Source organism: Salvelinus alpinus, chromosome 33 (assembly GCF_045679555.1).
Source record: "Salvelinus alpinus chromosome 33, SLU_Salpinus.1, whole genome shotgun sequence".
Taxonomy (NCBI): Eukaryota; Metazoa; Chordata; class Actinopteri; order Salmoniformes; family Salmonidae; genus Salvelinus; species Salvelinus alpinus.
Genome location: NC_092118.1, coordinates 420,381 through 433,061, shown reverse-complemented (window position 1 = coordinate 433,061; position 12,681 = coordinate 420,381). Strand labels below are relative to the sequence as shown.

At 41.2% G+C, this 12,681-nt stretch overlaps 1 protein-coding gene and 1 long non-coding RNA gene across 2 annotated transcripts in view; both read left to right on the top strand.

Annotated features, from left to right (window-relative positions):
* LOC139563184 (ALK tyrosine kinase receptor-like) overlaps positions 1–12,681 on the top strand; it is an 819,033-nt gene that overhangs the window by 730,974 nt on the left and 75,378 nt on the right. Inside the window, exons 16-19 of the mRNA XM_071381520.1 lie at positions 441–611; positions 884–982; positions 1,180–1,338; positions 6,204–6,317. Of these exons, the coding sequence (XP_071237621.1) occupies positions 441–611; positions 884–982; positions 1,180–1,338; positions 6,204–6,317 (543 nt within the window). The remainder of the gene's footprint in view (positions 1–440; positions 612–883; positions 983–1,179; positions 1,339–6,203; positions 6,318–12,681) is intronic.
* On the top strand, positions 7,532–10,526 carry LOC139563185 (uncharacterized). Its single transcript, XR_011672501.1, has 2 exons — positions 7,532–9,270; positions 9,667–10,526. It is a non-coding gene; the product is annotated as an uncharacterized lncRNA (long non-coding RNA).

The window sequence follows — 12,681 nt, the reverse complement described above, 5'->3', positions numbered from 1 at the left end:
GGTTTTTAGTGCTGACTACAGCGCGAGCCTGCTTGTGACAGGAGAGGGTGAGGCCCCAACTACAAATTACTGCCAAGTCTCTATCAGATACAGGGGTATTTACTGTCTTTTTGGCTCGGTGCCAGAGGCATTCCTTGTGATGTTATTTCAGACAATCGACCTGACTGAGTGTGAATGGGTGGATGTTAAGGGGTTTGAATCAAATAATCATAATATTATCATCGCCCATCCCATGAAAACATCATACATCTACATTATATGGTGCCCCGTGTAAATATTTACTTGCAACTTTCAAATACTTTGACTATCCAGGAATCAATCAATCAATCAACCACTCAATCAATGATAAATTGATTGATTGGATATCCAATAAGTGTTTGTAAATGTGTGTACATTATTTATTTCTTGGGGTTTTTCCTTTGTGTCTTTGTGTATGTCAGGTGGAGGCGGAGGTTGGAATGACAGTAACCCTGGGTCTCAGGGCGGGAGACCCCTCATACTCGGAGGCCAGGGGGGGCAGCCCTGCATTAAGTTCAGCTGGGAGACCCGAGGAGGTTTCGGGGGAGGGGGAGGTGCCTGTACAACCGGTGGTGGAGGAGGGGGCTATAGAGGTAGGTGAAAACTAATTTACAGTAAATATACAGTATATAGCATTGTAACATGAATATATAACAAAATCAATATGACATTACATCTCCAGTCTTGTCTTAACATGTTAAGGTAGGTTGTCCCTTTGCCATTTGTTGGTCCAACAAATTATCATTATCTGTCATTACATATTTCATCAGGTAGCACTTTAGATTACCATTAAGGTACTCTGTAATAAGTTTACTGACTAATTGTGTAATTTTATTACCACCACCATCCCCCTCCCTTTCTCTAGGTGGCAGCACATCTGAAGCTAATGACCCAAAGCAGGATGGAGATGACGGCTCCTCTTTCATCAGCCCAGAGGGAGAGACCTTCCTGGACCCTCTGAAAGGTAACAGATTAAATGAGAGACAATCACACGAACACTTTCTATGAACTATAAGGCGGCAACCGGCAAGGTAAAGGGTAGTGAGGTGGACCAGTAGCCGGAAGTTGCTGGTTCAAGCCCCGGGCAGGGCGATAAAAGTGGGAACTGAACCATGACGGAGCATGTATCCTGTTGACCATGTCCGGTGTCTGTGCCTGTAGGTATGGAAAGTGATGGAGAGGTGATCATCGGCCCCGTGCTAAACTGTAGCCACTGTGAGACGGGTGACTGTCACAAGAACGAGGAGGGGACCATGTGTTACTGTGACGTGGACTTTGTACTGGCCCGCGACGGAGTGTCTTGTATCAACTCATCAACAGGTCAGAGACACACACACTCTCTCTCACTCTCATACACACACACACACACACACACACACACACACACACACACACACACACACACACACACACACACACACACACACACACACACACACACACACACACACACACACACACACACACACACACACACACAAACTGCAATTGAACACATTGTTTGGATCCAGTTGGACAGTAAGTACAAATGAAACAGATATTTGAAAAGTCATACAATGAATTAGTTGACACACACACAAATGAGCACTGTCATGTCTTGACTATCATTACTAGTGTTTGACTGTTATTTTATAAAATTATTACATACCACGTTCAATTATTACACCATTAAATGAATCATACAACAGTTAATTAAGTAGTAATCTGGGGCACCATGGTAAAAGTTATTTAACGAGTTACTATCTCCCGACTAAACTCTAAAGATATACATATCTGTTACATCAGTCACAGTCAATTCATTCATTCTTATTTACCTTCAGTCTCATTCTGAATGTGGCAAAACTCTTGGATATCTACAAGAACCCTAACATAAATGATGAATCAGCAATTTACAAATTGGCTTAATTATTTATTTACTAACTAACTGAATAATCACACAGAATTACATAAACATACAAACAGGAGAGCTTACACATTGATTACTACACAATGCAATGAAAAAGCCCTAGTGGACTAAACTGATATGACAGCTTGTTTCACAAAATGACGGATTCAAAAAAGAAGGAAAGGGAGAGACAAAGGAATTCCACTAACATACATACAGCAATAACTATGCTCAAGGAAATGCAAATACTTTGCACATGAACGGCCGCTCATTTGAAAGAATTGCAATGTACATATTTACGTGTGTATGTCTTTGCATTCTGTCTTTTGAAAACACTCGATCCATCTACAGGGAGTAAATTGACAGGAAGTCTCAAGTTGTAACTCTCTGGTTGTCCACCAGAGATCACCATGTCTTTTGTAGGACTAGCTTCTTGGTTTCAGGTGTCTATGAGAAAGGATGTTGCCGAGGAAGTGTTTGTTAGAATGGATCTTTCAGAGTACCACCTGGTGGTTCTCGGTCGAGGTTACTAGACTAAAGTAGTTAAACAGCTGCAGACTGAATGTTCCTGTGTAGTCTTCATCTTCTTCACTCAAGAAAGTTTCAGTGTCTAGCCATTCCGTACCTTTCAGCTCATGGTCACGCTGGTCTAATGTAGAGCTAGAAACATTTTACACGCCCGTAGCAACCCGACAATGTACTGGTCTCTAGAGATTTACATTTCTTACCCATTTCTGCGTGTGGACTGCATCCTCACGTTCTCTATTCTAATGTACATTTCGTTAGCGGTCGTTTATGAGCACTCACCTTTGGAGGGCGGTTCCATCATGTTGCCACAATGTCTGTGCTCACTTGGCCGGGGTTACTGACTTGGTAAAACTTTTATATGATAAACAATTCTCATTTAAAAGGCTAACATAACATTTCATCTTCTCACAAATAGTTTCATACTTAATTATATACAGTTGAAGTCGGAAGTTTACATACACCTTAGCCAAACACATTTAAACTCAGTTTTTCACAATTCCTGTCATTTAATCCTAGTAAAAATTCCCTGTCTTAGGTCAGTTAGGATCACCACTTTATTTTAAGAATGTGAAATGTCAGAATAATAGTAGAGAGAATTATTTCTTTCAACTTTTATTTCTTTCATCACATTCCCAGTGGGTCAGAAGTTGACATAACTCAATTAGTATTTGGTAGCATTGCCTTTAAATTGTTTAACTTTGGTCAAACGTTTCGGGTAGCCTTCCACAAGCTTCCCACAATAAGTTGGGTGAATTTTGGCCCATTCCTTTTGACAGAGCTGGTGTAACTGAATCAGGTTTCTAGGTCTCCTTGCTCGCACACGCTTTTTCAGTTCTGCCCACAAATGTTCTATAGGATTGAGGTCAGGGCTTTATGATGGCCACTCCAATACCTTGACTTTGTTGTCCTTTAGCCATTTTTCCACAACTTTGGAAGTATGCTTGGGGTCAATGTCCATTTGGAAGACCCATTTGCGACCAAGCTTTAACTTCCCGACTGAATTGTTGAGATGTTGCTTCAATATATCCACATAATTTTCCTACCTCATGATGCCATCTATTTTGTGAAGTGCACCAGTTCCTACTGCAGAAAAGCACCCCCACAATATGATGCTGCCACCCCCGTGCTTCACGTTTGGGATGGTGTTCTTCGGCTGCAAGCCTCCCCCTTTTTCCTCCAAACATAGCAATGGTCATTATGGCCAAACAGTTCTATTTTTCTTTCATCAGACCAGTAGACATTTCTCCAAAAAGTACGATCTTTGTCCCCATGTGCAGTTGCAAACCGTATTCTGGCTTTTTTATGGCGGTTTTGGAGCAGTGGCTTCTTCCTTGCTGAGCGGCCTTTCAGGTTATGTTGATTTAGGACTCATTTTACTGTGGATATAGATATTTTGTACCTGTTTCCTCCAGCATCTTCACAAGGTCCTTTGCTGTTGTTCTGGGATTGATTTGCACTTTTCGCAGCAAAGTACATTCATCTCTAGGAGACAGAACGGGTCTCTTTCCTGAGCGGTATGATGGCTGCGTGGTCCCATGGTGTTTATACTCGCGTACTATTGTTTGTACAGATGAACGTGGTACCTTCAGGCTTTTGGAAATTGCTCCCAAGGATGAACCAGAATTGTGGAGGTCTACAATTTTTTTTCTGAGGTCTTGGCAGCTTTCTTTTGATTTTCCCATGATGTCAAGCAAAGAGGCACTGAGTTTGAAGGTAGGCCTTGAAATACATCCACAGGTACACCTCCAATTGACTCAAATTATGTCAATTTGCCTATCAGAAGCTTCTAAAACCACAACATAATTTTCTGGAATTTCCCAAGCTGTTTAAAGGCACAGTCAACTTAGTGTATGTAACTTCTGACCCTCTAGAATTTTGATACAGTGAATTATAAGTGAAATAATCTGTCTGTAAAACAATTGTTGGCAAAATTTATTTTGTCATGCGCAAAGTAGATGTCCTAACCGACTTGCCAAAACTATAGTTTGTTAACAAGACATTTGTGGAGTGGTTGAATAACGAGTTTAAATTACTCCAACCTAAGTGTATGTAAACTTCTGACTTCAACTGTAAGTTCCACAACATTTAGATATTTTTTTATTTGTATTTTCTATTTCACCTTTATTTAACCAGGTAAGCTAGTTGAGAACAAGTTCTCATTTACAACTGCGACCTGGCCAAGATAAAGCAAAGCAGTGTGACACAGACAACAACAGAGTTACACATGGAGTAAACAATAAACAAGCCAATAACACAGTAGAAAAAAATAAAGTCTATATACAGTGTGTGCAAAAGGCATGAGGAGGTATGCAATAAATAGGCCATAGGAGCGAATAATTACAATTTAGCAGATTAACACTGGAGTGATAAAGGAGCATATGATGATGTGCAAGTAGAGATACTGGTGTGCAAAAGAGCAGAAAAGTAAATCAAATAAAAACAGTATGGGGATGAGATAGGTAGATTGGGTGGGCAATTTACAGATGGACTATGTGATAACTGGGAAATATACACATTCAGAGATACAGTTGTTATACCGTCCTTAATGAGATCCCAAAACAACTGCTCTGACATAATTGTTCTTTAAGTACCCACGGACCTTTCAAACTGTTTGCATTACAGAAATATTGTTTTATTATTCAACCTTTTGATGTTACCGTACTGCAACGTCTCTCTCTGTGGTAACAATGGAATTTTACTTCCATTTCTGAAAATCGAATCAAATCAAATCAAATTTTATTTGTCACATACACATGGTTAGCAGATGTTAATGCGAGCGTAGCGAAATGCTTGTGCTTCTAGTTCCGACAATGCAGTAATAACCAACGAGTAATCTAACCTAACAATTCCACAACTACTACCTTATACACACAAGTGTAAAGGGATAAAGAATATGTACAGTGGGGCAAAAAAGTATTTAGTCAGCCACCAATTGTGCAAGTTCTCCCACTTAAAAAGATGAGAGAGGCCTGTAATTTTCATCATAGGTACACTTCAACTATGACAGAGAAAATTAGACAAAAAAATCCAGAAAATCACATTGTAGGATTTTTAATGAATTTATTTGCAAATTATGGTGGAAAATAAGTATTTGGTCAATAACAAAAGTTTATCTCAATACTTTGTTATATACCCTTTGTTGGCAATGACAGAGGTCAAACGTTTTCTGTAAGTCTTCACAAGGTTTTCACACACTGTAGCTGGTATTTTGGCCCATTCCTCCATGCAGATCTCCTCTAGCAGTGATGTTTTGGGGCTGCTGCTGGGATGCTCTCGATTGTGCATCTGTAAATAACACGTAAAAAAAATTAAAATACTGCATAGTTTCCTAGGAACGCGAAGCGAGGCGGCCATCTCTGTCGGCGCCGGAAGTAATAAAAAAGAGTGGGAGAGAGCGTTTTCCTGCAGGTATTTTCGACCGTCATAAAACTGTGGTGGGAGAGGGGGGGGGGATCTGGCGCATATGATCCTCACCCAAAAGGTCAAGGCCTGACAGCACGCACACACACATAGTGTTTGATATGGGTAAGTTTAGGCTCTCCGAACATTCACACCTGGCTCGATGGGCAACCAGCAAGCAATTGTCTTGACTTGAACAGAAAAGTGAACATTCACACATTTGCAATGTTTTTTATTAAACCGATATATAGCAATATAGTATTGATAAAAAGCAACAGCATTTAGTGCCCATCACTCATATTCAGTTAATGTCGTGGTGCTCTTCAAATAAGATGTATTTGACCCATATCTGATCTCTTCTCTCCCCTGACAGAGGTGTCTCCCCTGCCTCCCCAGCCCTCCCTGTCCCAGTTGGCCCTGGTTCTGTCTGTGGGGACTTCAGCCCTCATTGCTGCCCTGCTGTTGGCTGTGTCTGGAGTCATGATCAGTAAGCGGTGAAATGCATAGGATACAAACGCAGACTTATGCGGGGACACAAATGCACGCACACTTTTAGCATGAGGAATATTGCAAACGTAGGTATTTGAGGTTATCCATACATACATACTGTACTGTGCGCACACAACACACACCATTGCATCTGAACACATGTTATGTGCACACAAGTACATGTACAGTTCAAGTCAAAAGTTTCGACACACCTACTCATTCCAGGGTTTTTCTTTATTTGTACTATTTTCTACATTGTAGAAAATTAGTGCAGACATCACAAATATGAAATAACACATATGGAATGATGTAGTAACCAAAAAAACTTTGCACACTCTTGGCATTCTCTAAACCAGTTACACCTGGAATAAGTTTCCAACAGTCTTGAAGTAGTTCCCACATATGCTGAGCACTTGTTGACTGCTTTTCCTTCACTCTGCGGTCCAACTCATCCCAAACCATCTCAATTGGGTTGTGATTGTGGAGGCAAGGTCCTCTGATGCAGAACTCCATCACTCTCCTTCTTTGTCAAATAGCCCTTACACAGCCTGGAGGTGTGTTGTCATTGTCCTCTTGAAAAACAAATGATAGTCCTACCAGTGCAAAGAAAATGGGATGGCGTATCACTTCAGAATGCTGTGGTAGTCATGCTAGTTAAGTGTGCCTTGAAGTCTAAATAAATCACTGACAGTGTCACCAGCAAAGCACCCCCACACCATCACACCTCCTCCTCCGTGCTTCCGGTGGGAACCACACATGCGGAGATCATCCGTTCACCTACTCTGCATCTCACAAAGACACAGACTCGTCATACCGAAGGACAGATTTCCACCAGTCTAAATGAATTCAAATCAAATGTTATTTGTCACATGCGTTGAATACAACAGGTGTAGACCTGTAGACACCTTAGACCTTAAATGCTTACTTACAAGCCCTAACCAACAATGCAGATTTAAAAAAATACCTAAAAAATAAGAATAAGACATAAAAGTAACAAATATTTAAAGAACAGCAGTAAAATAACAATAGCAAGGCTATATACAGGGGGTACCGGTACAGCGTTAATGTGAGGGAGCACTGGTTAGTTGAGGTATTTGAAGTAATATGTAGGTACAGTTATTAAAGTGACTATGCATAGATAACAGAGACTAGCAGCAGCGTAAAAGAGGGGGGGGGGGTGGTGGAGGTAGTCTGGGTAGCCATTCGATTAGATGTTCAGGAGTCTTATGGCTTGGGGGTAGAAGCTGTTTAGAAGCCTCTTGGACCTAGACTTGGCACTCTGGTACCGCTTGCCATGCAGTTGCAGAGAGAACAATTTTTGACTCGTGTGGCTGGAGTCTTTGAACATTTTTAGGGCCATCCTCTGACACTGCCTGTTATAGAGGTCCTGGATGGCAGGAAGATTGGCCCCAGTGTTGTACTGGGCCATACACACTAGCCTCTGTAGTGCCTTGCGGTCGGAGGCCGAGCAGTTGCCATACCAGGTGGTGATGCAACCAGTTAGGATGATCTCGATGGTGCAGCTGTAGAGGATCTGAGGACCCATGCCAAATCTTTTCAGTCTCCTGAGGGCGAATAGGTTTGTCATGCCCTCTTCACGACTGTGTTGGTGTGCTTGGACCAAATTAGTTTGTTGGTGATGTCTAATGTCCATTGCTCGTGTTTCTTGGCCCAAGCAAGTCTCTTCTTATTATTGGTGTCCTTTACTAGTGGTTTCTTTTCAGCAAATCATCAATAAAGGTCTGATTCACGCAATCTCCTCTGAACAGTTGATGTTGAGATGTGTCTGTTATTTGAGCTCTGTGAAGCATTTATTTGGGCTGCTCGGAGGCTGGTAACTGTAATGAACTCATCCTCTGCAGCAGAGGTAACTCTGGGTCTTTCTTTCCTGTAGAGGAACCTCTTGAGAGCCAGTTTCATCATAGCGCGTAATGTTTTTTGCGACAACACTTGAAGAAACTTTCAAAGTTCTTTAAATGTTCCGTATTGACTGACATTCATGTTTTAAAGTAACGATGTACTGTCGTTTCTCTTTGCTTTTTTGAGCTGTTCTTGCAATAATACGGGACTTGGTCTTTTACCAAATAGGGCTATCTTCTGTATTCCACCCCTACCTTATCGCAATACAACTGATTGGCTCAAATGCATTTTAACCCTTTCATGCGTGAGTTCCAAATATCTCTAACGGTCGCCCCAGCGTGAGTTTTTTTATGCACGTGATATTAGAACGTTCTCTCCATTCCAGAATGTGTTTGTTATGTAACAGTACATTTCATCCGCGCTGCCCTCAAACAAAAGCACGCAGCCTGTTTTTATTTGTCAATTTTAAATTATTTCTAACAAGTTTTTTATTTTCTAATAACAGTTTGAAATGAGGTGTGTTCCGCCTCATTCATTCACATAAAAGTAGTCATTTTTACTTTTGCGGACCAATTAATTTTTTTGACATTTCTGACCCGGACAAAATTCCCCAAACACTTCTCAATTGTTTGTGCAGGACATTTACTCATCTGCCGTCCTGCATACACGTGTTCATATTATTCCACCTGTCGCCTGCATCGAAATCAAAGTTGTTTTCGTTACCAATAATACCTTTGGAAATGTGTGCGTTTCTATCAAAGTGCCTTATTACGTTATAATAGTTTCTGCATGTCGTGTTATGTCGTTTCTACTGTAGCATCATGTTTTTGTGTATATTCCTTATAACCGCGGACACGCGATGTAACGTTACTCATTTCATAACATTTATGGTGTTATACTCAATGCTTAGGTAGCTAGCTACATTCTCCTATTAGCTCTGGAAAACAATGCTAATTGCGTCAGGGAAGTATTAGCATGTGTTGTATTTTGAAGCTACCCTGGCCTTATGACTCCCAAGTGGCACAGCGTCTCAGTGCTAGAGGCGTCACTCCAGACACCCATCTTCAAATCAAGACTGCGTTTCTATCAAAGTAAGTGCCTAATTACGTTATTGTGTCGTGTTATACCGTTTCTACTATAGGTCACTGTGTGAATGGAGCATAATATATTTGTATATATTCCTTATAACCGCGGACACGCGAGGTAACGTTACTCACCTTTTATGGTGTTATATTCAATCGTGCTTATGTAGCTAGTTACATTATTCTATTAGTTCTGTAAAACAATGCTAAATGCGTCAGAAGTATTGGCATGTTGTATTTTGACGCTACCCTGGAAAAATTGAAAAATATCTTATACCACTTGGTCGTTTTCTGAGTGCATTCCACAAAGCTGTTTATCATCCACTGCCCCCATTTTGAGGTAATAGTCAAGCACGCAGTCTGGTTTCATGTTTCTCTGTCTGGTTTGTTTCTCTCTCCCGTCAGGTGGTCCACCTTCCCTGTGGCCGACATGGTTGCTGTATGGACAGTGGAGAGGACATGGACGTCTCGTTTGTCATGCCACTTTACTGCCAGCTGTTAACATTTCTTATTTTGTATAACGGGTCATTTAGGATGGTAGTATCGTTGATGAAATGCAGTCATAGCAGCAGAACTAGAAAGCAGTCTTTACTGTCACCAGGAATGTATACATTTCACTAATTGTGGTTGTCCCCCACTCCTGGCTCTCTCTTATCCTGTAGCTCCAAGGCATAGCGATTGGTCTCTACTATGTCTCCCACCAGCTCCTCTGTCAGAAACAACTTGAAGCACTCTGCCTCAGTTGGAAATGGCAAGGGGCGTTGCACTCCAGACTGGGACTCATCAAAGCAAACACCAGGGCCAGGAGGGGTGAAACAGCAGGGCCAGGAGGGGTGAAACAGCAGGGCCAGGAGGGGTGAAATGACTGGTGGCCTTCCAGCTACCACAGAACTCCTGTACTTCATCCACTGTTGGTATGCCTCCATCACCACCAGCATCTTCAAAGGGAACTGGGACTTTGTCAGTGGACAAGGGAAATTCAGATTCAGGGTTCTCAATGGCTACAAGGTTGGGGGGCAGCTCCTCACTGTCACTGTCAGAATCTGATTCCTGACTTTCATACTCAGACTCATTGTCAGAATTTTAAAAAATCTCCAGAATTTCCACATTTGTTTGTTGTCTCCTTTTGAAAGACATTGCTAATGCTTCAGCTCATCTCACTAGCTACATACATAAACAACAACACTGAATGGTTTAGAGTGAGAGGGTACGTGGTTGACTGCCGGCACGCGCCACTTGTATCAATAAATCACTATCAGAAAATGTTTTGTGTGGCAATTATTTGTGTATTTACGGTTTTATTCACATGTTTTCAAATCTAGGTGACAAATCATGCATTCCGATTCTTGCACAGATTGTAATGGGCACATATTATGTGTGTAAAATACTTTTTTGAAGGTTGTACTGATTATATGATGAGCTACGCTAATTCCAGCTGTGTAGTCATGTTTGTTGACGTTCAATGCATTCTGGGTTCACGTAATCGTCTGTTTGACCAAAGATGTTATAACAAAATGAGGTGAGTAAGAGTTCACTCGTTTTTTGAGGACTTCCGGAAATGAATGGTGGGATGTGAACGACGGTAGACGACACACCCCTTCAACATGCATACTATAAACAGACCAAACTCATCTCGTCTTCTCTTATTATCTTCGGTTTCTGTGAGGAAAAAAAAATGCATGGCTGCGCGCTGAAACTAATCGTCGGATTACTTTCGATTTCTAAAAAGTGCTTTACCTAATTATTTCGATCAATGGTGTGCTCACCCGTGATGTGATTAATTATAATAATAATTGCTATTAGCTAATTCATATTGTAGTTTATGTCAGCCGAGAGTTAGAAAATATGACTGCTTGTGTTGGGTCAATCTTTCCTCAGCGCTAGGACAAATGTAGCCTACATTTTTCCGGTTAGGATGATTGTGTTATGCTATATATTCTTCTGTGAATATCTGAACATTGAATCCAAAAATAAACTGCTCACATTCTGGACATAACTTTGTAAGGACTGTGTTTGTGTAAATAGTTTCTGAAAAAAGTGTGGCCAGCTCAAACGCTGATTGTTGCGTCATTCGAAACTGGCCGTTCTAAACGAGCGTTCTAAATGAGTGTTCTAATCACACGGGTGTGATCGTACGCTTCAGGGACCACTGTAGAACGATCACACCCGTGTGATGGTACGTGTGAAAGGGTTAAGAAGGAAAGAAATTCCACTAATTAACTTTTAACAAGGCACACCCGTTAATAGAAAGGCAATCCAGGTGACTACCTCGTGAAGCTGAAAGAATGCCAAGAGTGTGCAAAGCTGTCATCAAGGCAAAGGGTGGCTACTTTTTTGAAGAATCTCAAAAATAAAATCTATTTTGATTTGTTTAAATCTTTTTTGGTTACTACATGATTCCATATCTGTTATTTCATTGTTGATGTCTTCCCTATTATCCTACACCCTTGAATGAGTAAATGTGTCCTATATTTTGACTGGTACTGTATGTGCATACACACACACAGGAATATTAATGCACACACACAAACATATCATTGCATTTACATTCTTTACAAACACCCACTCGTCCACACTGTCACTTACAAAGGCTGTAGATTCCCTGGAGACTTCTACACAGAATCCGAAAGCACTTACTTACTGGAATAAATACCCTTGGAGGGGGGGCATCATTGTGCTGTCAAGCCCCACATCACATCAGCTGCAACATGATGTACAGGTGGGGGAAGTAGACGTGTGGCGGCATTGCAACGATGAATGACACACACACATGCGAGCGCGCGCACACACCCACCCACCCACCCACACACAGTGATGAATGAAAGACACTAATGATGGACAACCAGTTAACTGGCAGTTGACAGAGCTCGTGCATTACCACTTTATAAATAAATAAGTTCACGTACTGTAAATTCAGCGACCTATGTGTTTGCAGCCCTGGTCGGAGCCGTTTGTCTGTCTGCTGCAGCGCTCTAGGGTGTTAATGTGTGTATGTGTACATGTGTATAAGAGGGGGAGGGGAGTGTGTGTCACATACTGTATGTGGCTGTCCTACTGGTTGACTTTTGTATATGTCATGTGGTGTATTTGTTTTCATGTGTACATATTACATAGTTTATTTGTATTCTGCAAATACATATGTTCTTGACATACTATGATAATATTTGGTCACACTTTAAACAGAGTATGCCTTCTAAAGGTGTAGTGAACCCTTTATAAGGCCTACGCAGATACTTCAGTATTATTTCATAAGCACATTTCATACTATATACATTAAAGGGTGGCATAAGGGTCATGACACATTTGGCAAAGCACCAGAAGAAAGCACCTGTTATTATCACCCGTCATATGTTTTACGTTTGCATATGAAGCGTCTGTTGACGATGTACCGACATGGGTCCTTTTTACATCCCTTCACAT